Below are 27,477 nucleotides of genomic sequence, written 5' to 3'. Positions count from 1 at the left end.
TTCATAGAAATTCATTGAAACCCTACAGTACAGAAAGAGGCCATTTGGCCCATCGAGTCTGCACCGACCACAATCCCACCCAGGCCCAACCCCCATATCCCTACATATCTTACCCGCTAATCCCTCTAACCTATGCATCCCAGGACACTCAGGGGCAATTTTAGCATGGCCAATCAACCTAACCCGCACATCTTTGGACTGTGGGAGGAAACCGGAGCACCCACGCAGACACGAGGAGAATGTGCAAACTCCACACAGACAGTGACCCAAGCTGGGAATTGAACCCAGGTCCCTAGAGCTGTGAAGCAGCAGTGCTAACCACTGTGCTACCGTGCCGAGTCTGTACCAACCACAATCCCACCCAGGCCCTATTCCCGTAACCCTACATATTTACCCTGCTAATCCTCCTGACATTAGGGTCAATTTAATCTCATGGCCAATCAATCTAACGCGCACATCTTTTCATTGGGACATTTAAACTCACTTGCTTTACGGCAGCTAGTGTGTAAAAAAGGGTGTGTCCTTCATTCCAATTCTTTTACACTTTGCTGCTGGAACTGTAGATGCTCTGCGCTGTGGGTATTTCACCTGGCGGAATCAGGAAGGTCAGGCGAGACAGGTGCTTAAGATTCTAAGCACAGGTAAGTCGGTACGAATAACAATCCATCGCTGATTGCCACTCCAACCAAGTTATGGACCATTATTCACCATCTTTCAAAAGTAAGGGTGGCAGTCAGCAAACCATTGACTTCTGGAACAGAGTTCTGCCCACGAAGCTAATTAAGCAGGAGGAGGAGACAGTCTGTTAATAGATTATGGGCACAGCATCACACAGTAAAACAATCAGTCAGAGCGAGTGCAGCAGTATTAAGTTTCAAGGGAGGAAGGCAAAGCTAGATGGCTTCTACTTTAATGCCAGGAGTATTACAGGTAAAACAGATGACTTAAGGGCGAGGATTGACATGTGGAATTGTGATGTAGTAGCCATTACAGAGACGTGGTTGATGGAGGGTCAGGATTGGCAACTCAACATTCCGGGATAGAGAATCTGCAGGCGAGACAAAGGAGAGGGTAAAAGAGGAGGATGCATTGCATTATTAGTTATTGGAGGTATTGGCAGGCTTAATAGTGGACAAATCTCCAGGTCCAGATGAATTGTGTCCCAGACTGCTGTAGGAGGCAAGGGAGGAGGTAGCAGGGGCTCTGACCCAAATTTTCCATTCCTCTCCGGCCACGGTGGAGGTGCCAGAGGACTTGAGAACAGCCGATGTGGTTCTGTTATTTAAGAAGGGTTGTGGAAATAAACCAGGGAGTTACAAACCAGTGGTAGGAAATATTGGTGAAAATTCTGAAGGAGAGAATGTATCTCCATTTGGAGAGGCGGGGTTTGATCAGGAATAGTCAGCATGGCTTCACCAGAGGGAGGTCAGGCCTCACAAATTTGATTGAATTTTTGAGGAGGTGGTCAGGTGTGTAGATGAGGATAGTGCATTAGATGAAGTTTATATGAATTTCAGCAAAGCCTTTGACAAGGTCCCACATGGGGGACATATAATGAATGTCAATGCAGATGGGATACAAAATAATTTGATAAAGTGGATTCAAAATTGGCTCAGTTGTAGGAGACAGAGGGTGATGACAGAAGGCTGCTTTAGTGACTGGAAGCCAGTGTCCAGTGGCGTACCACAGGGATCTGTGCTGGATTCTCTATTATCTGTAATTTCTCTTCATGACATTGATGACTGTTGCGGGGTCTTTTCAGAGACTAGGTAGATGCCGGGTTCCTCGGGCAGACATTGATTTTCCACTTAACAGCCTTAATTGGTGGCCATGTGCCTTTCTGCTATGGACTTAATTAGGGTGGAGGTGGGGAAACGACAAGGCCCCACCTGTGAGGCCTGTGGCTGATTAAATGCCCCCCACCATCAAACTCAACCCAGAGTCTCTCTCTGCAATGTAACTAAATAAGTTTATATCAAACATGGTATCCCCTGAAAAACATCCTGTCCTGAGTGTATTCTTATGTTGTATAGGAGTGCTTTTCAAAGAATAAAGACCCTAAAAGTTGTAATATCCAATTTGAATTTATTTTAACATTCAAATTTGAAGGTTAGTTTTTTGTGTGACATTTTATATTGAAATTACAAATTATTCCCTGAGTTATAAAGTGAAAACATAGATATTTATTTATCCGTGGGACATGGGTGTCCTTGGCTGGTCAGCATTTATTGCCTATCACGAGTTGCCCTTGGAGGGCAGTTGAGTCAACCACATTGCTGTGGATCTGGAGTCACATTAAACCAGACCAGGTAAGGACGGCAGATTTCCTTCCCTGAAGGACATTAGTGACCCAGATGGATTTTTCTGACAATTGACAATGATTACCTGGTCAGTAAATTCTTAATTCTAGATATTTTTTATTGAATTCAAATTCCACCATCTGCCGTGGCGGGATTTGAACCCAGGTCCCCAGAACATTAGCTGAGTTTCTGGATGAGTAGTCTGGTGATAATATCGCGAGGCCATTGCCTCCCCTGGATATTTTTACATTTTAAAATTATGTCTGGGAGGTATGACTTTCTTTCAGCAAGTAAATACTTTAGTTATTAGATTTGATGTTTTATTATCAATTTAAATACTTGCCTTGACAGGTACTACTATTGTTGCACATGAGAATCAAAGTGACACTGCAACGTCTACTCAAACTGCAGGAATAAACCTGCAAACAGAACATTGTGCTCCAACAAACCTATTAATGGTGAGTTATATTATCATGTTGTAAACAGAAGATTATATAAGAAATAGGAGTGATAAAAATGTCTCTGCTTAATCCAGCCAGCCCCTGTCTATCCTTAATGCCAGTCCTGTATCCTTTCTGGATCAGAATAGGACTTTTGTTTAGAATCATAGAATCCTGACAGTGTCGAAGGAGGCCATTCGGCCCATCGAGTCTGCACCGACAACAAACCCACCCAGGCTTTATCCCCATAACCCCATGCATTTACCCGAGCTAGTCCCCCTGACACAGAGAGGCAATTTAGAATGGCTAATCAACCGAACCCGCATGTCGTTTGGACTGTGGGAGGAAACCGGAGCACCCGGATGAAACCCACACAGACACAGGGAGAAGGTGCGGACTCCACACAGACAGTGATCCGAGGCTGGAATTGAACCCGGGTTCCTGGCGCTGTGAGGCAGCAGTGCTAACCATTGTGACACCAGTTTCTACAGGTACAGTCCCCATTCATTGTGAATGTTTTGATGTTTATGTGATTTGCCTGTAATACTTGTGGCAAAACCAAAAAGGTGAATAATTAACAAATAAAAAGAAACATGAAATTTTATAATTGTTAGCAGCTAAATCCAGAATCTCATTCTGAGGATAATTGCATATTAATCAGGCGCAAACAGCTGAATGAAATAGCATGAAGATCCAATTGTAGTTTAAGTCAGGAGAGCTTTTTAAAAGGGTAAGTATAGAGTAAAAATTAATAAATTGTCTTAAATATTTGGCTTACTTAATTTGTTTTAGGTGGCAGCTTTGTAATTAACTTCTGTGGTAATGGAAAATGATTTGCGCGATTTGGCTAATACAGCAGTCTAAGCATGGAAGTGTTGGAAACAATCCTGCATCGGTTGCACTTAATGTACATCTCAAATTGCAAATGTTAAACCTCAATGCATATCCCATATATGGGTTCCAAACCTCAGTAGTAACAATCTCATATGAATTACAAGAGTGAGTTCAAGTTCCACCTGAGAGACTAAGGGTGGAATGGACCCACTTGTATTGCTCGCTGATTGCTCTTGCGGTTATTTGGTTCTTGTCGTGCCTCACCTCAGCATTAGTGGTTGGGCTTTTCGCAGTGATCATTAACTGGCTTATCTGAGGGTAACTCTTGCCTCAAAGGATGCATCTGTTCACACTCTGTGTGAGTGTAGAAACCTTTGGGACATGTGACTGTTGTAGAATGAGGAAATCTTAGATATCTTATAGAGGGAAATCTAGGGAAATAGAGCTATTACAAGGGGGAAATCTTAGATATCTATAGAGGGAAGGTTGGCCGATTGGATAGGTAACTGGCTGTCTGATCGAAGACAGAGGGTGGTGGTGGATGGAAAATTTTCGGACTGGAGGCAGGTTGCTAGCGGAGTGCCACAGGGATCAGTGCTTGGTCCTCTGCTCTTTGTGATTTTTATTAATGACTTAGAGGAGGGGGCTGAAGGGTGGATCAGTAAATTTGCTGATGACACCAAGATTGGTGGAGTAGTGGATGAGGTGGAGGGCTGTTGTAGGCTGCAAAGAGACATAGATAGGATGCAAAGCTGGGCTGAAAATGGCAAATGGAGTTTAACCCTGATAAATGTGAGGTGATTCATTTTGGTAGGACTAATTTAAATGTGGATTACAGGGTCAAAGGTAGGGTTCTGAAGACTGTGGAGGAACAGAGAGATCTTGGGGTCCATATCCACAGATCTCTAAAGGTTGCCACTCAAGTGGATAAAGCTGTGAAGAAGGCCTATAGTGTGTTAGCTTTTATTAACAGGGGGTTGGAGTTTAAGAGCCGTGGGGTTATGCTGCAACTGTACAGGACCTTGGTGAGACCACATTTGGAATATTGTGTGCAGTTCTGGTCACCTCACTATAAGAAGGATGTGGAAACGCTGGAAAGAGTGCAGAGGAGATTTAGCAGGATGCTGCCTGGTTTGGAGGGTAGGTCTTATGAGGAAAGGTTGAGGGAGCTTGGGCTGTTCTCTCTGGAGTGGAGGAGGCTGAGGGGAGACTTAATAGAGGTTTATAAAATGATGAAGAGGATAGATAGAGTGAACGTTCAAAGACTATTTCCTCGGGTGAATGGAGTGGTAACTAGGGGGCATAACTATAGGGTTCATGGTGGGAGATATAGGAAGGATATCAGAGGTAGGTTCTTTACGCAGAGAGTGGTTGGGGTGTGGAATGGACTGCCTGCAGTGATAGTGGAGTCAGACACTTTAGAAACATTTAAGCGGTTATTGGATAGGCACATGGAGCACACCAGGATGATAGGGAGTGGCATAGCTTGATCTTGGTTTCAGATAAAGCTCGGCACAACATCGTGGGCTGAAGGGCCTGTTCTGTGCTGTACTGTTCTATGTTCTATCTTATGGAGACAATCATGATAACATTCCAGTGGTCATATTTAAGTTGAACATAGAGACATGGATTTCATTCTGATTGATAAATTGCAGTGCAACGGGCCGGGAGACACCAATGAGTAGCGAGGTAACGCCAGTCACGAGTCTCCCAGGTGCTTTTTTTTGAGCGTAATTTCAACATGATTAGCGGGTCTGAGATGGTATTCTGTGGGCCCACGAGCGCCTCCCCACCCCCTGCCAGGAATGGTTCCCTCCAGTGGGTTTATGATTGCTCCCCCTTTAATGGTGAACAGGTGTCCTGACCCCGCTGGATGGAACAGAGGCCTTTGAGCCCCTCTGGGAGGTCAGGGGAAAGGGGGATGCCCCTTGGGCAGTGCCATCCTGGCAGATTCCTGGTAGGAGGTCGAGGCAGAGGCATTCAGAGATGTGGTGAAAAGCTTTGACAAAGGGTCATCTGGACTTGAAACGTCAGCTCTTTTCTCTCCTTACAGATGCTGCCAGACCAGCTGAGATTTTCCAGCATTTTCTCTTTTGGTTTCAGGGATGTGGTGATCTTGATAGCTGCTCACAGTATGTGTTACCTGACCTCTTGGAAGGAGGTGTTGTTGCACAAGGTTGCAGATGTCAGCAACAACCTGCCTCAACCGCCTGAGGCATGTTGAGGACCTGGTCGTCTGTCTGTGAGGGGGGTATTGCTTTCTTTGAACTCAAGCTCTGCGTCAATCCCTGCTATCTACTAAGTGCAAGTGTCAATGAAGAAGGCAGCTACTGTTGGTATTTCCCCAGGAGGGGAAAGTCCTCAAAGCTTTATCAAACTCCCTCAGAATCTTTAGCTTCAGTAAGAGGGGGAGACAGTGGCGTAGTGGTAATGTCAGCGGACATGTAATCCAGAGGCTCAGGCTAATGCTGTGTGTTCAATTTTAAATAGTGGAATTTAAATTATATTCAATATTAAATAAATCTCAGTAATGGTCACCATGAAATTAAATCAATTATTAAAAAAACCTATCTGGGTCACGAATGTTCTTTATGGAAGGAAATTTGATCATGGAATCTCAACAAACGAGAAGGAGACCATTCGGCCAGAAGGAGGCCATTGAGTCTGCACCGACTCTCCAACAGAGCATCTTAACCAGGCCCTATCCCCGTCATCCTGCGTATTTACTCTGCTAACCCCCAAATCCACACATCTTGGGACACTAAGGGGCAATTTAGCATGGTCAATCCACCTAACCAGATCTTTGGAGTGTGGGGTGAAACTGGAACACCCGGAGGAAACCCACGCAGGGAGAATGTCACCCAAGGCTGGAATTGAACCTGGGTCCCTGGTGCTGTGAGGCAGCAGTGCTAACCACTGTGCCACCATGCTGCTCCTTATCTAATTTGGCCTACATTTGACTCCAGACCCACACCAATGTGGTTGACTTTTCTCTCTTGAGGGCAATTAGAGATGGGCAACAAATGCCGGCGATGTCAACATTGCACAAAATAATTTTAAAAACACCTCTCATTCTTCTTAACACCAACGATTATAGGCTCCATTAGTTCAATCTTTCCTCATAAGACAACCCTTTACCCCAGGAATCACAGACAAAAGAATCTGGGAGGCAGGCCCCACAACATCACACTAATGGGTGGCATTGCTGCTTCGCAGTGCCAGGGACCTGGGTTCGATTCCTGCTTAGGTGACTGTCTGTGTGGAGTTTGCACATTCTCCCGATGTCTAAGTGGGTTTCCTCCACAATCTGAAAGACTTGCTGGTTAGGTGCATTGACCATGCTGAATTCTCCCTCAGTGTCCCCAAATAGGCTCTGGAGTGTGGTGACGAGGGGATTTTCACAGTAACTTCATTGCAGTGTTAATGTAAGCCTATTTGTGATGCTAATAAATAAAATTAAACTTAAACTTAAAGTTGCCCTGCCAGCAACTGGGATCTTGACAGATTAGGGTGCCATTTCTAAAGGGCAGCGCGATGGCAGAAAGATAGAATGAGGGAACCCCACCCCCCCCCCCCCCCCCCCCCCCCATGGAGCTCCACACACCTCTCCCTTGATTTATAAGTTGGAGTAAGTTTTGTTGTATTTTCATATCTGCATTTTTGAAGAGTTCCTTCTGAAGAAACATTGTTAGCAGAGGAAAACCCATCGTAGCTTGGTGTTTGTTTTTGAAGAAGTGCTACAACTATGGCAGACAGTAGAAGTAAATCAGTGGGATTAGATTGTCCCTGTCTTTTCACATACCAAACCATATCGGCAATGGAAGGCAGAAGTGAAAATGTGGAGCCTTGTTACCTCGGTACCGAAAAAAAAACAAGGTATGGCATTAGCTTTGTCACTTCAATTAGAAGCAAGGTAAGAAGCAAAGTATTTTCCCATTGGATGGCAGATGCTCTAAATCGGGAAGAAGGGCTACAGCTCCTGATACAATACTTAGATAGGTTTTACCAGAAAGGTGAGTTCTTGGAGAATTATGAAGGATGGGTGATGTTTGACAGGATTAGGAGACAAGATACGCAGTCCATGGAACAGTATATCATAGATTTTGATAGGAGCCATAACAGGCTAATGAAATTTAATTTGGAGATTCCAGATGCAGTATTGGCCTTTAGGTTGTTGGACTGTGCATGTCTGTCACACATGGATACTCTATTAGTAATGGCTGGGATACAATTAAGGGGAACAGAGCCCCTCTTCGATCAGATGGCAGCATCATTAAAAAGCTTTTCAGGAATCAATCCTTCCCCGCCACCTTGTTCAATGCAGACCAGAATGCCATAGCACCCAGAATGAAGCAGTCAATGGTGACTCAACTGCGTGCCAGACCAAATGGTACACGAAGGCCTTTAAACAGAGACAGTTAGTAAATAACTGATCTGGTGTCAAACGGTGATAACCGATTTGAACATGGGGAAAGAAGCAGCACATAGGAAACTGATAGAAGACGTTTAAATCGAAGGAATGCGAGAGGGATTGTGGATCACTGTTTCCAAAGCGATTCTCCATACCACTACATTGTAAACTGTCCGAAAAGAAGAAATCTGTCTTTGAAACCACATGTGACACAGAATACGTGGAAACCAACAGTGACAAGGATAAGGACCAGGAAGGCATTGTTTTGGTGGCAGAAAAGTTGAGTCCCATAATGAGTGTTCTGATGATAGACTCTTTCAACTGTGCTGTTTTAGAGAATGGATGTACATCCACTGTCTGCGGCCAAGATTGGCTAGATCATTATTTAGGATCTCTTGATCATAAAGACCAAAAGAAAGTAAAAGTACAAGATACTTCCACCTGCTTTAGATTTGGAGGTGACAACACTTTAACATCCTCCAAAAGGAAGATACTTCCCTGTAGGATTGCAGGAATCAGTTTATTTATAAGTACAGATGTAGTTTCCACTGATATATCTTTGTTGTTAAGCAGGTCTGCGACGAAGAAAGCTCAGATGACCATCGATTTGAAACAGGATAAAGCTGTGGTGTTTGGGAAAACTGTGGACCTACATTTTACAAGATCTGACCATTATTGTCTTCCTTTAAGTGAACTGAAATTATCAGACCAAAGGATTCATGAGGCATTTGTGTCGCTAACAGACAACAGCACGATGGACAAAAAGATTATTTTGAAACTCCATAAGCAGTTTGGTCATCCAGCACCACAGAGACTGAGAGCACTGCTGCAGGATGCAGGTGTGCTGGACAAAGGGTATCATGATCTCATAGAACAAATATCAGCCCAGTGTGAAATTTGCATAAAATTTAGAAGGACATCCCCGCGTCCAGTCTACCATTAGCATGAGATTTCAATGATGGTAATGGATCTAAAGATATGGGACAAGGACAAAGGCGTCTATCGCTCTTTGTGGACTTGGCCACCCAGTTTAGCATATCCACGGTGATTTATAGCAAAGATAAAAAGACCATTATAGATAAAATTATGACCCATTGGATTGGAACAGGATTGGGGGCACCGTCTTAATTTTTGACAATGGGGGCGAATTCGCAAATGATGAGTTTCAAGATATGTGCAAAAATTTAAATATTGTAGTAATGCGCACTGCAGCAGAGAGCCCATTCAGCAATGACCTCTGTGAAAGGAAACATGCAGTTGGACATGACATGTTGCATAAGATTTTGGCCGATCAACCGGGCTGTAAATTGCAGGTTGCATTAGCATGGGCAGTGCACGCGAAAAATTTGTTACAAATGGTGGGGGTTATAGTCCATACCAGTTGGTATACGGGAGGAATCCAAAGTTGCCGTTGGTATTAACAGATACTCCCCTGGCGCTAGAAGGGACAAGCATTAGCTCCATGTTTCCTGCACACTTAAACGCTATACGTGCAGGGAGAAAGGCCTTCATTAAGGCTGAGGTTTCAGAACAGATAAGAAGGGCCCTAAGGCATCGCATGAGATCATCGGGGGTATACTTTGAGAAAGAGGATAGGGTCTACTGTAAAAGAGAGTGCAAAAAAGAGTGGAAAGGGCCCAGGAAAGTGATAGGAACAGACGGCAAGGTAGTTATAGTACAACATGGTAACCAGACAGTGTGAGCCCACTCTTCGAGGGTAGTGGGAATTGGGTATGAATTTGGAACATCTGAGCAAGATGCAGAAATGCAGGAGGCACCTTGTACCTCACATGCACATACCCTGAGTTATTATGAAGATTAGTCAACAACAGATGAGAGGGAATCTGATGATCAACAAAGTACCAGTGAAGCAGAGGATGAAGCTGCGACTTCAAAAGTTCAGCTACCCAAAGTAGGCACAGTGGTATCATACATACCCAAAGGTCAAGCGAGTGGAGGGAAGCCACTATAATCGGGAAAGCAGGAAAGGCCTCAGGAAAGTACAAACACTGGCTCAATATCCAAGAGTGAGGGCAAGAAGCCAAAGCTATAGATTGGGAAAATGGGATGGTCAGATGGAAACAAAAAAAGCGAGACCTAAGTCCTGAGGATGAGACTGTAAGCATTCGTGAACTCAGGAAAAAGTCACGAATCTGTCAACGGAGGACAGCGGTCTGAAAGTAGCAGCCCTGACAGAAACAGACACGGCAGTCGAGGCAGGAGTTCAGCAAGGAAGGCGAGGAATCAAACCAATGATAGGAATAGGAGCAGAAGCCCCATGATAAGGGAGTATTGATAGCTGCAAACAAAATGGAGCTTGCGGTAGAAAGAGAAGCCAAACAAAGGGAGCTGGGCAGTTGGAAGGAGTTTGGGGTGTACACCAAGGTACCAGATGAAGGACAGCCTGCTTTGTCCCATAGGTGGGTTTGCACAGAGAAAGTTTTGCAAGATGGAACGTTAAAAGCTAAAGTCAGATTAGCAGCGTTAGTCATTAGTATGAGGAATATTTGGATGGGAGAGACATGAGTGTTGATTCACCCACAGCAGGGAAAAATGACACTGAAATTTTTTTTCGCTGTTCCAGCCTCTAATCAATTGATATCAAAGCAGCATTTCTGCAGGGTGAAACATTTCAGTGAAAAGTTTTTTTGAGGTCACCCAAAGAAGCAGGTAATACACAGGGACATTTGTGGAAATTGAACATATGGAATAAGTGATGCATCAAGGGTTTGGTATTTCTCTGTACGATCTGTATTACTGAAGGCTGGCTGTGTCCAGTTCAAAGCAGATCCAGCAATGTTTTACTGGAAGGCGAAAGGAAAATTAGCTGGAATTTTTGTGATGCACGTGGATGAATTCCTCTGGGGTCACACAGAAGAATTTGAAAAAAGGGTAATTGAGAAGCTGAAAACAGAATTCAAAGTAGGGAGTCAAGCAGCTGGTGCTTTTCGATATCTTGGTCTTGATATCTGACAAACTTTGTGTAATGATGTGTCAACAGGGAGATCTAAACAGTACTGATCCCATTCCCATCACCAGAGAAAGGTCAATGGGGGAAAAAGAGGAAGGGGCCAACGAAAAAGAAAGAGTTGTTGAGGGGTATGACAGGACAGCTAAATTGGCTATGCACACAGACAAGACCAGGTGGGAGCTATAATGTCCTCGAGCTCAATAATAAGTTGAAACATGCCACAGTCAGAGAGATCTTGCAGGCTAATAAAACATTAAAAAAGTTAGAATTAGAGGAATATGTGATTACGTTCCCAGCACTCGGAGAACCGGAAGATATGAACTTGGTTGTGTTTAATGATGCTTCACATGCCAATCTACCAGATGGACATTTGAGCGGTGCTGGATTCATAATATCCCTGGGAGGTAAGGAAGGAAAATGTTGCCCCTTGGCCTGGGAAGCAAAGACAATAAGAAGGGTGGTTGTGGTGAACCATAGATGGTTACCACTATGGGTACTTGTACATATGTTACTCTTGTTACTGTTGGGGTTAGGGTTTGGGTGTTCCACCTGTTATTGTTTATGTGGTACACTCCGTTTGGCTCCGCCTTCTTACAGGAGTATAAAGGTCATTGCTACTTCTGAGCAGTCATTAGTCTGGGATAATATTGTTGAGTAGTGTGCTCCTATTTGTCGTGAATAAAAGCCTTTATTCCCGGGTATGTCCTAGCCTCCCGTGTGAATCAATCGCGCATCAATTTTATTCACGACAAATACTGAAAATTTAATTCGAACAAAATGGAGCAGATGCTAAAGCCCGATCGGTGAACCTTGGATCCGCGTGCCGCTGGGGCGTCGAACACTTTCGACCATTGGTTGAAGTGCTTCGAGGATTACGATGAGACCTCGGCAGCAGTCCAGTCCGACGCCGACAGATTGCGGGTCCTCCACGCCAGGGTGAGCGACACTGTGTATGCAACAATTCGCGATTCCCAAAATTATAAAGATGCTATCGACTTGCTCAAGAGGCTGTATAACAAACAGCCGAACGAAATTCATGCTCGTCACCTATTAGCCACTCGACGGCGGCAGCCCGGCAAAACTACGGGACAGTACCTGCGCGAACTTCAACAGCTAGCCAGAGCCTGCAACTGCAAGGTGGTGTCGGCTACTCAATACACCAACGACCTCATTCGGGACGCGTTCGTGGCGGGAATCGGCTCATCCTATATCCGCCTGCGGCTGCTAGAGCAGGGTAACCTGGACCTGGCTAAGACAGTAGAATTGGCCGCGCAATGGAAATGGCCTCCAGAAGTCTCGAAGCCTATCCCACCGACCACGTGGGAACAGTGTGGCAAGCACAGCTGCCGCCTCAGCTGTACTCGGCGGCTCCTCGGAACTGCGCGATGATGCTCCCAACTTCAGACCTGACGGCTGCGGCAGCTCCTAGAGGCCCACAGTGCTATTTCTGCGGATTGGCGAAGCATCCTCGCCGGAGATGTCCGGCCAGGACGGTGTTTTGCTCCGCCTGTGGAAAGTAAGGGCACTATGCAAAGGTGTGCCGAGCGAAGACCCCTTCCAGGCCCAGCAGTGCTGCGTGCGACTCCCCAGGATCTATCTCCTCGTCTCCGGCCTCGTCGATGTCTTCAGCCACGTGCGATCCACGGGCGCCGCCATTTCCAATGACGACGACGCTAGCCACGTGCGACCTGCGGGTGCCGCCGTTTTCAACATCCTCGACCGTGTGCAATTCATGGGCGCAGCCACTTTGGTCGACACTGGCCGCAGGGGACCAGCAGGGGTCCTCGTCGTCGGCTATCTCAACTGCCTGCAGTTACGGTCGGGATCCAACAGTGGCGTCAATCATCCTGGACCAGGCCAAGCCTCACAGACTCGACAAGTCCATGATGGACATAGAGGTAAACGGGCGCCTGGCGCGTTGCGTTGCCTGTTTGACAGCGGGAGCACAGAGAGCTTCATCCATCCGGATACAGTAAAACGGTGCGCTCTCCGTGTGCAGACTGTCAGGCAGATAATCTCCATGGCGTCGAGGTCCCAATCTGTAGTCGTTCTTGGGAGCTGTGTGGTAACCCTAACGGTGCGGGGCACAGTCTACGAGAACTTCAGGCTCCTCGTGTTACCGCACCTTTGCGCTCCGGTACTCCTGGGGCTAGACTTTATGGTCCACCTGAGGAGTGTGACCCTGCAGTACGATGGGCCACTCCCTCCACTTTCAGTGGGAGAACGGCAGCCTCCAAATTGTCCAGCGCGCTCCACATGCTGCCTCTCAACACTCAAAATTACCCCGCCTTCCCTATTCGAAAATCTCGTGCCAGGCTGCAAGCCCATCGCGACTAAAAGCAGGCGTTACAGCGCTGAGGATCGGTTCTTTATTAGATCTGAGGTTCAGCGGCTCCTCAGGGAAGGGGTCATTCAACCTAGCACTAGCCCATGGAGAGCACAAGTCGTGGTGGTCAAGACTGGAGACAAGCCCTGGATGGTCATAGACTATAGTCAGACCATTAATAGGTACACGCAGCTGGACGCGTATCCTCTCCCGCGCATATCTGACATGGTCAACCAGATTGCGCAGTACCGGGTGTTCTCCACCATCGACTTGAAGTCAGCCTACCACCAGCTCCCCATTCGCCCAGAGGACCGCAAATACACGGCCTTTGAGGCGGATGGCCGTCTCTACCACTTTTTGAGAGTCCCTTTCGGTGTCACGAATGGGGTCTCGGTCTTCCAGCGTGAGATGGACCGAATGGTGGACCAAAACGGGCTACGGGCTACCTTCCCGTACCTGGACAACGTCACTATCTGCGGCCATGACCAGTAGGACCACGACGCCAACCTCCAGACGTTTTTACGCACTGCGACTCTCCTGAACCTGACCTATAACAAGGAGAAGTGCGTATTCAGCAAGCACCGCCTTGCAATCCTCGGATACGTGGTGGAAAACGGGGTAATCGGCCCCGATCCAGACCGTATGCGTCCCCTCCTTGAACTTCCCCTACCCACTAACATCAAAGCACTGAGAAGATGTTTAGGCTTCTTCTCGTACTATGCACAGTGGGTTCCCAATTACGCGGACAAAGCCCGTCCGCTCATAAAATCTACCTCTTTTCCCCTGGCAGCAGAGGCTCGCTTAGCCTTTGAAGGGATAAAAGCCGACATCGCGAAAGCCACGATGCATGCTGTCGATGTCCATCCTCTTTCAGGTGGAGAGTGATGCATCTGATTTCGCCCTGGCCGCCACACTTAACCAGGCGGGCAGGCCCGTCGCCTTTTTCTCTCGCACCCTCCAAGGCCCTGAATTTCGGCACTCCTCTGTGGCGAAAGAGGCTCAGGCCACTGTGGAGGCCGTACGGCATTGGCGCAATTATTTGGCTGGAAAACGGTTTACCCTGCTCATGGACCAAAGGTCCGTGGCCTTTATGTTCAACAACACGTTAAAGGGAAAAATTAAGAATGATAAAATCTTGAGGTGGAGAATCGAACTCTCCACCTACAACTATGATATCATGTACCGTCCGGGGAAGCTCAATGAGCCCACAGATGCCCTGTCGCGTGGAACATGTGCCAGTGTGCAGGAGGACCGGTTACAAGCCCTCCACAATGATCTCTGCCATCCTGGGATCACTCGGCTCTTCCATTTTGTAAAGGCTCGCAATCTGCCCTACTCCATAGAGGATGTCAGGTCGATAACTCGATGCTGCCAGGTTTGTGCAGAGTGCAAGCCGCACTTCTACCGGCCTGACAGGGCACACCTCATTAAGGCCACTTGCCCTTTTGAACGACTGAGTGTCGACTTCAAGGGGCCCCTCCCTTCGACGGATCGGAATGTGTATTTCCTCAACATTGTTGACAAATACTCCCGATTCCCCTTTGCCATCCCCTGTTCTGACATGTCCTCTGCCACGGTCATCAAAGCCCTGCGGAGTCTTTTTACCCTGTTCGGCTACCCCAGTTATATCCACACTGATAGGGGCTCGTCGTTTATGAGCGACAACTTGAGGCAATACCTGCTCTCTAAGGGAATTGCCTCAAGTAGGACTACGAGTTACAACCCCAGGGGTAACGGACAGGTCGAGAGAGAAAACGCTACAGTCTGGAAGGCTGTTTTACTGACGCTAAGGTCTAGGGGTCTTCCAGTCACCCATTGGCAAGAGGTACTTCCTGATGCGCTCCATTCGATCCGGTCCCTCCTGTGTACGGCAACCAACGCTACCCCACATGAGCGGATGTTTGTCTTCCCTAGGAAGTCTTCCTCTGGGACCTCACTGCCGTCTTGGTTGACGTACTCAGGACCTGTCCTCCTGCGGCGGCATGTTCGGGCCCGCAAGTCCGACTCTTTGGTTGAACAGGTCCATCTCCTCCACGCCAACCCTCAATATGCCTATGTGGCATATCCTGACGGGCGAGAGGACACGGTCTCTATCAGAGATCTGGCGCCTGCAGGGGACCTGGAAACCCCCGTCACTCCCGCACCCCTGGTTAGGATTCCTTTGCCCATTCTCGCCCCTCCTGACATGGCGCGGACAGCATCAGAACCTCAACTTAATCCTCTTACTCCCGTGTGCAGCTTGCCTGAGTCCAGGGGATTGTCGCCATCTCGAGGTTGGCAGTCGGGAGAGGAACTGGAGGAGTCTGTGGACACCACCTCGGAGAGATGGTCGTCACCACAGTCACCAGAACCGGCACTGGAGCCAGTGCTGCGGAGGTCGCAGAGACGGTGCGGACCCCCGATACGGCTGAACTTGTGAACATGTGGACAGTTCATATTGTCTCCTTACCCCACCGGCCTTTGTTTTTAAAGGAAGGGTGAATGTGGTGAACCATAGATGGTTACCACTATGGGTACTTGTACATATGTTACTCTTGTTACTGTTGGGGTTCGGGTTTGGGTGTTCCATCTGTTATTATTGTTTATGTGGTACACTTCGTTCGGCTCCGCCTTCTTACAGGAGTATAAAGGTCACTGCTACTTCCTAGCAGTCTTTAGTCTGGGATAATATTGTTAAGTAGTGTGCTCCTATTTGTCGTGAATAAAAGCCTTTATTCCCGGGTACGTCCTAGCCTCCCGTGTGAATCAATCGCGCATCAGTGGTCAAAAGCATACTGGCGGCTGAAACCCTAGCGTTAGTGGAAGCATTGGATATGGGGATATATTTGTCTGACACATTGACAGAATTATTTTTTATGGGCACATCGGGTAAGAAAGTACCAATTGAGTGTTATGTGAACAATTGGTCTTTATGGGACAATGTTCACTCAACAAAAAGTGTAGCGGAAAAACGGCGAAGAATTGATTTGGCCAGCATTAAGCAAATGCTGGAAAACAAGGACGTTTCCAAACTTAACTGAGTCGATGCAAATCTACAGGTATCCGACTGTTTTACAAAAAGGGTTGCAAGTACTGGAAGATTATTAAGAATACGAGAGGATGGTGGTCTTAAATTATTTTGAAAAGAAAATTATTTTTAAAAAAAATAAAATAAAGGTAATCTGTTAGGATGTAACCAGTGACAACTTGGTATTGGATGTATGTGACCAATGGGAAAAAGCTATAAGGATCAGCTGACCCAGTAAACCATGGAACCAATTACAGAGTGATGTAATAGTTAGCTGACCAGCTGACTCACTATGAATAAGAATCTGTGTAGAATTGTGGGAGCTTGGAGTGGCCCAGGGCGGGGCCCCAAGTTTGGAGCAATGATGTTTCTTTCTTAAACTCTTTCTTTGATTTATAAGTTGGAGTAAGTTTTGTTGTATTTTCGTATCTGCATTTTTGAAGAGTTCCTTCTAAAGAAACAGTATTTACCCATGCTTCCCCAGTGGGTTCTGTTCGCCAGATCCCTGTTTTTAGAAACCAGATGTAAACCCTGCTGACATGACATCACACCATTTGGAGGGACTGAACCCCCAATCTCACTGGCTCCTGACAGATCGAAAGGGCACCCCAATCTGCAAAAAGTAGAAATAAAAAAGGTGACTGCCCCCATGGAAACAGAACCGCCCCCTCCCCAAGGACACAGACCCTCCCTCTTTGAACCCCTGCTGCCCCCAACATGAACCTCCCCAATGGAAATCCCTTCTAGCACTGCCTCATGCCAGAAGGCATTGCCAGGGGTGCTGCCTGGGCATGGCCCTCTCCGCAACCATTTTGGCAGGAATAATAAAAAAAAGAAGTTTATTATATATCTAGTGTGTGATTGCAGAGCTTGGAGTGGCAGAGGGATCTGGGTGTCCTAATACATGAATCATAAAAGACTAGAATACATCTACAGCAATTAATTAGGAAATCTAATAGAATGTTGTTGTGAGGGGAATTGATTACGGAAGTGGGAGATTATGCTTCAGTTGTACAGGCCATTTTCCATTCATTTATAGGCTGTGGGCATCATTGGTTAGGCCAGCATTTATTGCCCATCCCTAGTTGCCCTTGAGAAGTTGGGCTACCTTTTTGAACCACATCTGGAATATTGTGTACAGTACCGGTCTCCTTATTTAAGGAAAGGTATAAAGCATTCAAAGCAGTTCAGAGAAGTTTTACTAGATTAATACCAGGAATTGATGGGTTGTCTTATGAGGAAAGGATGGACTAGAATTTAGAAGAATAAGAGGTGACCTGATCAAAACCTTTTGAGATCCTGAGGGGGATTGACAGTGCGGATGTTCAGCCATTCTTCAATCTTTGACAGAACACATCCAGTTTACAATGGACATTCATGATTCTGCAATGCTGAGGTACAGGCTGCCTATAAGTACCACCTACAATATCGATCCCCTTGCTGATGCATATAGCCAGTGAACAGTGTGGATGCACGCAGCACAAATTTAACATATTGCCTGCGCAGCATTGAGTGGCTGTGGGTTAATTACTTGTGGTGACCCCTGTATCCATTTCAGATAGTATCCCAGCTCTCCTTCAGTGATTTGCTGGAATTTCTCAATTACTATAGATGTTTTCTAATCATGAATATTTTTGTTTTATTTCTTATCTTAAAAATCCAAAAAAGCTTGCAGCTGATTTCAACTTTTATTTTTGTTTTTGTACAAATTCTGAAAAATATAAATCCTAAATATCAAAATTTATGAAGACTTCTCCTTAAAGGAAACTGCAAATCTGTAACTGGTATATATTGTACTTACTTTTCAGAAAAACCCTGCTGAACAACTTGATATTGCATGTAAAATGCTCGAGAAAGCATTGGATAGCATAGCAGCCGCTCGCTCAGCAACTGTTTCAATGGAAAAAATCGTGTTGTATGACACCAGCCGTATAAAGGTAAGAAAAATTATCAGTTCATTTAATGATGAATGCTTTTAGCAGGGTATAGTAACTCCAGTAGTCACTGTAAGGGAACGGTGCTTTATTGCACCTGCACTCATCCTCCTCCATTTCTACGGGTTGCAATGAAACCAGCTTTTTTGGGACAGCTGCTGGAAGTCAGTGAGGTTCTTCTCTAAAGATGCTGATGGGACCCTGATGACATCCTCAAGGTCCAGCTGCAATTTTAACCAGTGGCCTGTGTGGGAAAGAAGTTATATTTTCCATGTCAGGCCAACCTGGTGCCGAGCAGCTCCAAGATCAGATCCCTCTGCTGCAAAAAAAACCCTAGACTTTCTGATCTTTCCTCATGAATAAAATTCTCCAATCCTGGCAACATCCTTTTAAATCTCTTCTATTTCCTCTCAAGTGCAATCACTTCTTTCCTGTAATGTGGTGACCAGAACTTTCTTTCGTCATTCTCTAACTCTTCAATATTCATAAAAATTCTTTGGGTTTCCATGCTTTTACTTGCCAATATTTTTTCTTTGATTTCATTTCTTTCCTCAATTTCTTTTTAATTTCACCCCTACACTTTTTATACTTCTCCAGGTTTTCTCAGTACTGAGCGTTTGCTATCCGTCATAGGCTTCCCTTATTTTTTCTTTAAGCGTTTGGCATTGAGGGGTCTCGGGATTTGTTCGTCCCATCCTTTCCTTCATGGAACGTGCTTATTTTGAATCCCCGCTATCTCTTTCTTGAATTCCTGCCCCTCAGCTGGCTATTTTCACTTCGCTTTAGTTAACTGAATGGACTAGGTACTGCATTCCAAATGCAGGTTAGGTGGATTGGCCATGCTAAATTGCCCCTTAGTGTCAGGGGACTAGCTAGGGTAAATGCATGGAGTTATGGGGATAGGGCATGGGTGGGATTGTGGTCGGTGCAGGCTTGATGGGCCAAATGGAGTCTTTCTGCACTGTAGGATTCTATGACTGGTTGCTGTTACTGGACTAATAGAGATCCAGACTAATGTTCCAGAGCCATGGAGCAGAATTCTGCCAGTCAGGTGCATGGTTTAACACAGTCCGGAAAAGTGGGTCGTTGGAACGCATGGCTGACCCAATCAGACAGCCAGCAGCTCAGTGGCTTCAGTAGAACCACTAGGTCACTTCTGAGGCAGGGTAGCGACCTGGTAGTTGGAAAAAAGTTAAAGAAATTATTTACACCCAAGTGATGGAGAGGTAATCCCTTCCAGGGAATATGTTAGGGCCAAGGAAGGAGTTGCTTTCCCAAGCTGTGGTCACCTCTATCACTGCGTGAAGCAGAGCCACCCTGGTGTCATGGTCTTGGCCTCGGTTGCACTCCCCAGGAAACCATCGCTCTCATCAGCGTTCAGAGCAGAATACCAGTTTGAGAGGAAGATGTACTCATGTACTATCTGGTTCCCTGGCCTTCATCAATTCACTCTATGCCTGCACGTTTTCAAGCTATCAGGTGACTATATTCAGAAATGTATTTTCTGCAAAGCTCTCAACTTTCCCAATGCGCTGTAGTGATTCCAGCTGCCACTCAAGCTCTGAAACCTGGAGTTTCAACTGCTCTATGCTGGTAATACTTCCTGCACACAAGAAGTGTCCAGGATTTCCCATAAAGCACAGGATGCTCATTCCACGGGGCTGAGGTGCCCTACCATACTTTTACTTTCCAGACTTTTTTTATTCACTTACGGGATGTGGGCTTTGTTGGCTAGACCAGCATTTATTGCCCATCCCTAGTTGGCCTTGAGAAGGTGGTGAACTGCCTTCTTGAACTGTTGCAGTCCGTGAGGTGTAGGTACACCCACAATGCTGTTAGGATGGGAGTTTTAGGATTTTGACCCAGAGACAATGAGGAAAAACGATGTATTTCTGAGTCAGAATGGAGAGGACCTTCCAGTCAGTGGTGTTGCTAGGTATATGCTGCCCTTCACCTTTTTGGCAGCGGTCATGGGGTTGGAAAGTGCTGCCTGAGGAATCTTGGTGAGTTCCTGCAGTGCATCTTGTATGGTACACACAATTGCCACTGCTCATTAGAGGTGGAAGGATTGAATATTTGTGGAAGGAGTAGCAATAATGCTGGCTGCTTTGTTCTTGATGTTGTCAGGCTTCTTGTCTGTTGTTAGAGCTGGACTCATCCAGGCAAATGGATGAGTTCAGCTCTAACGTACACTCCCTGGTGGCACGGTGGCACAGTGGTTAGCACTGCTGCCGCTCAGCGCCAGGGACCTGGGTTCAATTCCTGCCTTCAGTAACTGTCTGTGTGAAGTTTGCACGTACTCCCCTTGTCTGCGTGGGTTTCCTCTGGGTGCTCCGGTTTCCTTTCACAGTCCAAAGGCATATGGGTTAGGTTGATTGGCCATGCTCATTTGCCCCTAGTGTCAGGGAGACTAACAGGGTGAAAATGTGGGGTCATGGGGATAGGGCCTGGGTGGGATTGTTGTCAGTGCAGGCTTGATGGCCGAATGGCCTCTTTCTACACTGTTGGGATTCTATGACTTGTGCCTTATAGATGGTGGATGGGCTTTTGAGAGTCAGGAGGTGAGTTACCTGTTGGAGGATTCCTAGACTTTGACCTGCTCTTGTAGCCAAAGTATTTATATGGCTAGTCCAGTTCAGTTTCTGGTCAATGGTAACTCCAGGATGTTGAAAGTGGGGGATTCATAGAATCCCTACAGTGCAGAAGTAGGTCTTGCCAACGTAGGTCTCGACACCATCATCATCATCATGTTCAACCTTTGAAGTCCTGTGGCGATGGGCGAGTGACGAAGCAGCAGGTGTGGATACACTGGGAGCTGTAGTCACGGACCTGCTCACAGGCGGCTCAGGTCTAATGGTCGTTTTCCGCTGACCAAAGCAGCAGTGAAACTCGGCGTCTACCTGGGCGACTGAGCAGCCATCTTCAGGAACGCACCACTCACCTCCGTAGAATGAGGAAGGGGCTAGAAAAGGTGCCCTAAACATTGCCTGCTTCACTACACCCTGGCCAGTTTACCGCGGCTGGCGGGGATCCCATCTTGTGGTCGAACAAACAAAATAAAACACAAGGTGACACCGCTCACCATTGGCACTTGGAACGTGCGCACGCTTTTGGATAACCCTACAGCAGACAGACCAGAGAGAAGAACAGCCTTAGTTGCGAGAGAGTTTGCAAGATACAACATTGACATTGCAGCCCTGAGTGAAACTCATCTTGCCAACATAGGTCAGCTGACTGAAACTGGAGGTGGATACACTTTTTTCTGGAGCGGTCGCGACAGCGATGAGCGTTGTGATGCTGGAGTTGGATTCGCTGTCAGGAGTCACCTTTTTCGGAAACTTGCTCGTCTCCCCAAGGGTGAGAACGACTGGTTTATGACATTACAGCTTCCACTACAGAACAGACGTCAAGCCACCCTGATCAGCGCTTATGCCCCCACAATGAACAACCCGGACAAGATGAAAGACAAGTTCTACGAAGAACTAGACGCCCTTCTATCAGCAGTGAGCAGTACCGACAAGCTGATCTTGCTTGGCGACTTCAATGCAACAGTAACGGCCTACTCTTAATGAAGACCTGTGCAGCACACGACCTCCTCATCATCAACACAACCTTCCGTCTGCCTACCCATAACAAGACCTCCTGGATGCACCCTCGTTCTAAGCATTGGCATCTTATCGACCATGTCATTGTCAGGAGAAAAGACAGGCAGGATGTCAGAGTGACCAAGGCCATGTGTGGTGCTGACTGTTGGACAGATCACAGGCTCATTGTCTCCAAAATGAGGCTCCACATTAGACCCAAGAGGCCACCGCAAGGAAGTAAGGTTATAAAAAGAATCAATGTGGCCAAGCTAAAGAACCCCAGCATAGCTTCAGCACTGGCTGAAGACTTAGAAACCAAGCTTGCTGACCTACACCTCGCAGGCAGCGCTGAGGACAACTGGGAACGCTTCAGGGATGCTGTCCATTCATCTGCACTGAAGATGCTCGGGCCCTCTACCCGCAAGCAACATGACTGGTTCGATGAGAATGATGAGGAGATACAGGCTCTACTTGTTGAAGAGCACCGTCTTCATCGTGCCTGTCAGGACGACCCATCAGCTGCCAAGAGAACCGCCTTTACCAGTGCTCGCAGGACAGCCCAGAATAAACTATGTAAAATGCAGGATGCCTGGCTGAGCGCCAAGGCAGATGAAATACAGGGATACGCTGACAGAAACAACTTGAAACGGTTCTATGAAGCCCTTAACACTCTCTACGGACCTCAATCTCTCGGGAGTTCCCCCCTCCTGAGTACAGATGGTACAACTCTCATTACAGAGAGGGCTCAGATCCTGCAGAGATGGGCTGAACACTTTGAGGCCGTCCTCAACCGACCGTCATCTATTAACGATGAGGCGATAGACAGGATTCCCCAAGTCGAAATCAACAGCGCCATGGATGATCCACCGGTAATAGCCGAAGTCACGAAAGCTGTCAGCCAGCTATCTAGTGGCAAAGCCCCAGGGGCAGACGCCATACCCGCAGAGATCTACAAAGCTGATGGTCCTGTACTTATCAAGAAGCTCACCGAGTTGTTCCAGTCCTTTTGGAAGCAAGGATCCATTCCTCAGGGACCCAAAGATGCTTCCATCGTACACCTCTACAAGAGGAAGGGCAATCGGCAAGTACGCGACAACCATCGAGGAATCTCGCTGCTCTCCATCGCAGGAAAAATCCTCGCAAGGGTCCTGCTAAATCGTCTGGTCATTCATCTGGAGCTGGGCCTGCTTCCAGAGTCACAGTGTGGCTTCCAGAGTCACAGTGTGGCTTCTGCAAAGGTCGCGGGACTATTGACATGATTTTTGCTGTGCGCCAACTTCAGGAGAAGTGTCAGGAGCAGAATCGTGAGCTCTACACAATCTTTGTTGACGTCGCGAAAGCCTTCAACACTGTCAGCCGACAAGGCCTGTGGAGGATCATGTCAAAGTTTGGCTGCCCCACCAAATTCATTCAGATGGCACGCCAGTTCCATGATGGCCAGAGTACTGGACGGCGGAGAATCCTCTGAGGCATTCCCAGTCACTAATGGCGTCAAACAGGGCTGTGTGCTCGCACCCACACTGTTCAGCATTATGTTTACTGCCATGCTGAATGATGCCTTCCAGGACAGTGTTGCTGGAATCAGCCTCAAGTACAGAGTGGATGGGAGGCTCTTCAACCCGGGGAGACTTCAAGCTATTACCAAAGTGAAGGAGACTGTTCTGAGAGACTTCCTCTTTGCCGATGACTGCTCCCTGTATACTAGCTCAGATACTGTGACATGAACCCAATATCCCAGTTGAGGCCGTCTTCATGTGTGTGGAACTTGGCTATCAGTCTCTGCTCAGCGACTCTGCGCTGTCGTGAAGGCTGCCTTGGAGATTTGCTACCAAATAAACCTGTTGGATTTTAACCTGGTGTTGTGAGACTTCTTACTGTGTTTACCCCAGTCCAATGCTGGCATCTCCACATACTGGCTCAGAGCCAGAGATGCAAGTCAGTATGGATAAATTTTCCACGGCTTGTGACAACTTTGGACTCACCATCAACATTAAAAAGACCAAAGTCATGCACCAGCCTGCTCCTCATGCACCGTACACAGAACCCATAATCACAATCAAAGGGCAGAAACTACAGGCAGTGGACCAGTTCACTTATCTTGGCAGCACCTTCTCCCGAGCAGTGACAATTGATACAGAAGTTAACTGCAGAATAGCAAAGGCAAGTTCTGCTTGCGGTAGACTGCACTCCACTGTATGGGAACGTCGAGGAATCAGCCCAACAACAAAATTGAAGGTCTCCAGCGCCGTGGTACTCACTACCCTCCTGTATGCCTGTGAAACGTGGACTGTGTATCGAAGGCATGCAAGACAGCTCAATCATTCCCACATGACTTGTCTTCGCAGAATATTACACATCAGATGGCAAGACAAAGTACCAGACACTGAAGTTCTCTCTAGAGCAAGTCTACCATCAGTCCACACACTGCTGATGAGAGCACAGACCCGGTGGGCAGGTCATGTCATCCGTATGCCGGACGAGCGCATACCCAAGCAGCTCCTTTTTGGGGAACTCTCTGCTGGAAGACGCTCGCATGGAGGGCAGAAGAAACGTTACAAAGACACACTCAAGGCCTCCCTGAAGTCACTTGACATAGACACGACCATCTGGGAAACGTTGGCACAAAACCGCCCTACCTAGCGCTGTCTCATCCACAAGGGCTGTCAAGCTTATGAAGCAAGGTGCAATGCTGAAGCACAACTTAAGCGCGAGCTGCACAAGTCCAGAGCTACCAGTGCAACAACTACAGCGCCTACACAAGCCTGCCCAATATGTGCCAGGACATTCCGTGCCCGAATTGGCCTGATCAGTCATCTTCGGACACACCGCATCCAGCCTCAAAATGACTAATGGTGTCGAGGTCCTCATTGACGATGATGGACGAACAACAACAGTGCAGAAGGAGGCCATTCAGCTCATTGAATCTGTATGAACTTTCCGACAGAGCATCCTACCCAGGCCCACCCCCTGCCCTATCTCCTTAAACCAATGTATTTACCTCGCTAATCTTCCTAACCTGCACATCTTGGGACACCAAGGGCAATTTAGCATGGCCAATCCAGCTAATCTGCAAATCTCTGGACTGTGGGAGGAAACTGGTGCACCCGGAGGAAACCCATGCAGACATGGGGAGAATGTGCAAACTCCACACAGCCGGTCACCCAAGGCTGGATTCAATGATGGTAATCCCATTGAATGTCAAAGGGTGATGGTTAGATCCTCTCTTGTTTGAGATGGTCATAGCCTTGTCATTTGTGTGGTGCGAATGGTACTTGCCAAATGAGTGACTGCAAGCCTGGATATTGTACAGGTCTTGCTGCATTTGGACCTGGATTGATTCAGTATCTGAGGAGTCGTCAATGGTGCTGAACATTGTGCAATCACCAGTGAACATCCCCACTTCTGACCTTATGATGGAAGGAAGATCATTGATGAAGCAGCTGAAGATTGTTGGGTCTCGGTCACTACCCTGAGGGACTCCTGCAGTGATATCCTGGAGCTGAGATGATTGACCTCCAACCACCACAACCATCTTCCTGTGTACCGGGTATCACTCCAACCAGTGGTGGATTTTCTCTCTGATTCTCACTGACTCCGGTTTCGCTTGGGCTCCTTGATGTCATACTCGGTCATATGGGACCTTGATATCAGGGCAGTCACTCTCACCTCACCGCTGGCATTCGGTTCTTTTGTTTATGCTTGTACCAAAACTATAATGAGGTCAGGAGCTGAGTGACTCTGGCAGAACCTAAACTGAACACCAGTGAGGAGGTTATTGCTAATTAAATGCTGCTTGATAGCACTTCCATCACTTTACTAATAATCGGGATTAGACTGATGGTGCGGTAATTTGGATTTGTCCTGTTTCCTGTCTACAGGACTCACCTGGGCAATTTTCTACATTGCCAGTTTTGTAGTTGTCGTTGTACTGGAAGAGCTTGGCTAGGACCATGGGAAGTTCTGGAACACAAGTATTCACGACTATGGCTCGGATATTGTCAGGGCCCATTGCCTTTGCAGTATGCAGTGCCTTCAGCCATTTCTTGATATCATGTGGAGTGAAGTGAATTAGCTGGAGACTGGCATCTGTGATGCTGGGGACCTCAGCAGGAGGCCAAGATGCACCATCCACTTGGCACTTCTGGTTGAAGATTATTGTGAATGCCTTATGTTTTGCACTGATGTGCTGGGCTCCTCCGTCACTGAAAATGGGGATATCTGTGGAGCCTTCTCCTCCAGTGAGTTAATTGTCCACCACCATTCATGGCTGGACGTAACAGAACTGCAGAGTTCTGATCCGTTGGTTGTGGGATCGCTTAGCTCTGTCTATTATTTGTTACTTATGCTGTTTGGCACGCAAGTAGTCTTGTTTTGTAGCTTCATCAGGTTGACATCTTGTTTTTCGGTGTGCGTGGTGCTGTTCCTGGCATGCCCTCCTGCATTCTTCATTGATGTGGAGATGCCGGGAACCAGGGTTGATCCCCTGGCTTGGTGGCAATGGTAGAGTGGAGGATATGCCGGGCCATGAGGTTGCAGATTGTGGTTATGTTAAATCCTGCTGCTGATGATGGCCCACAGCGCATCAAGGATTTTCAGTCTTGAGTTGTTAGATCTGTTCAAAGTCTGCCTCATTTAGCATGTTGGTACTCAACATGATGGAAGGTATCCTGAATGTGAAGACAAGACTTTGTCTTCCCAAGGACTGTGCGGTGGTCACTCCTACTGATACTAACATGGAAGATACATCTACGGCAGGCAGGTTGGTGAGGATGAGGCCAAGTATGTTTTTCCCTCCTGTTGATTCCCTCATATCGTGCCTCGGTCCCAGCCTAGAAGCTATATCCTTTAGGACTTGACCAGCTCGATCTGAGACAGTATTACTATGCTACCCTTGGTGATAGACATTGAAGTTTCCCACCCAAAGTGCATTATGTGCCCTTGCCACCCTCAGTGCTTCCTCCAAGTGGTTTGCAACATGGAGGAGTACTGATTCATCAACTGAGGGGGTGGGGGGGGATGGTGTGCGGTAATCAGCAGGAGGTTTCCTTGTCTATGTTTGACCTGGTGTCATGAGACTTCATGGGGTTCAGACTCGTTGTGGAGCAACTCCCTCCTGACTGCATGTCACTGAGGCCACCCGCCACCTCTGCTGGGTTTGTCCTGCACACACCCAGGAATGGTGATGATGGTGTCTGGGACATGATCTGTAAGCTATGATTCCATGAGTATGACTAGGTCAGGCTGTTCCTTGGCTAGTCTGTGAGACAGCTCTCCCAATTTTGGCACAAGCCCCCATATTTTTGTCAGAAGGTCTTTTTGCAGGGTTGACAGGGCTGGGTTTGCCATTGTCTTTTCTGGTGCCAATGCTGGGTGGTCAGTCCAGTTCCATTCCTTTTTCCTTCCTTAGTAACAGTTGAATAGAGCTGAGTGGCTTTCTAGACTATTTCAGAGGACATTTAAGAGTCAGCCACATTGCTGTGGGTCTGGATTCACATGTGGGCCAGAGCAGGTGAAGATGGCAGGGGCTTCCTTCCCTCAAGGTCAGTGAACCAGTTGTGCTTTTACAACAATCGACAATGATTTCATGGTCATCATTAGACTGTTATCTAGAAACACTTTCAACTGCTAATCAATAGGCTGTCCATCCTGACCTGTTGGGGACATCAATGT

At 47.1% G+C, this 27,477-nt stretch overlaps 1 protein-coding gene across 1 annotated transcript in view; it reads left to right on the top strand.

Annotated features, from left to right (window-relative positions):
* The window catches only part of cfap54 (cilia and flagella associated 54), a 211,481-nt gene that overhangs the window by 69,307 nt on the left and 114,697 nt on the right, over positions 1-27,477 (top strand). The window contains exons 16-17 of the mRNA XM_078234599.1: positions 2,652-2,758; positions 18,098-18,226. Of these exons, the coding sequence (XP_078090725.1) occupies positions 2,652-2,758; positions 18,098-18,226 (236 nt within the window). The remainder of the gene's footprint in view (positions 1-2,651; positions 2,759-18,097; positions 18,227-27,477) is intronic.

Source organism: Mustelus asterias, chromosome 19 (assembly GCF_964213995.1).
Source record: "Mustelus asterias chromosome 19, sMusAst1.hap1.1, whole genome shotgun sequence".
Lineage (NCBI taxonomy): Eukaryota > Metazoa > Chordata > Chondrichthyes > Carcharhiniformes > Triakidae > Mustelus > Mustelus asterias.
Note: the sequence above shows the minus strand (reverse complement) of the source record. Positions and strands in the feature narration are given on the sequence as shown.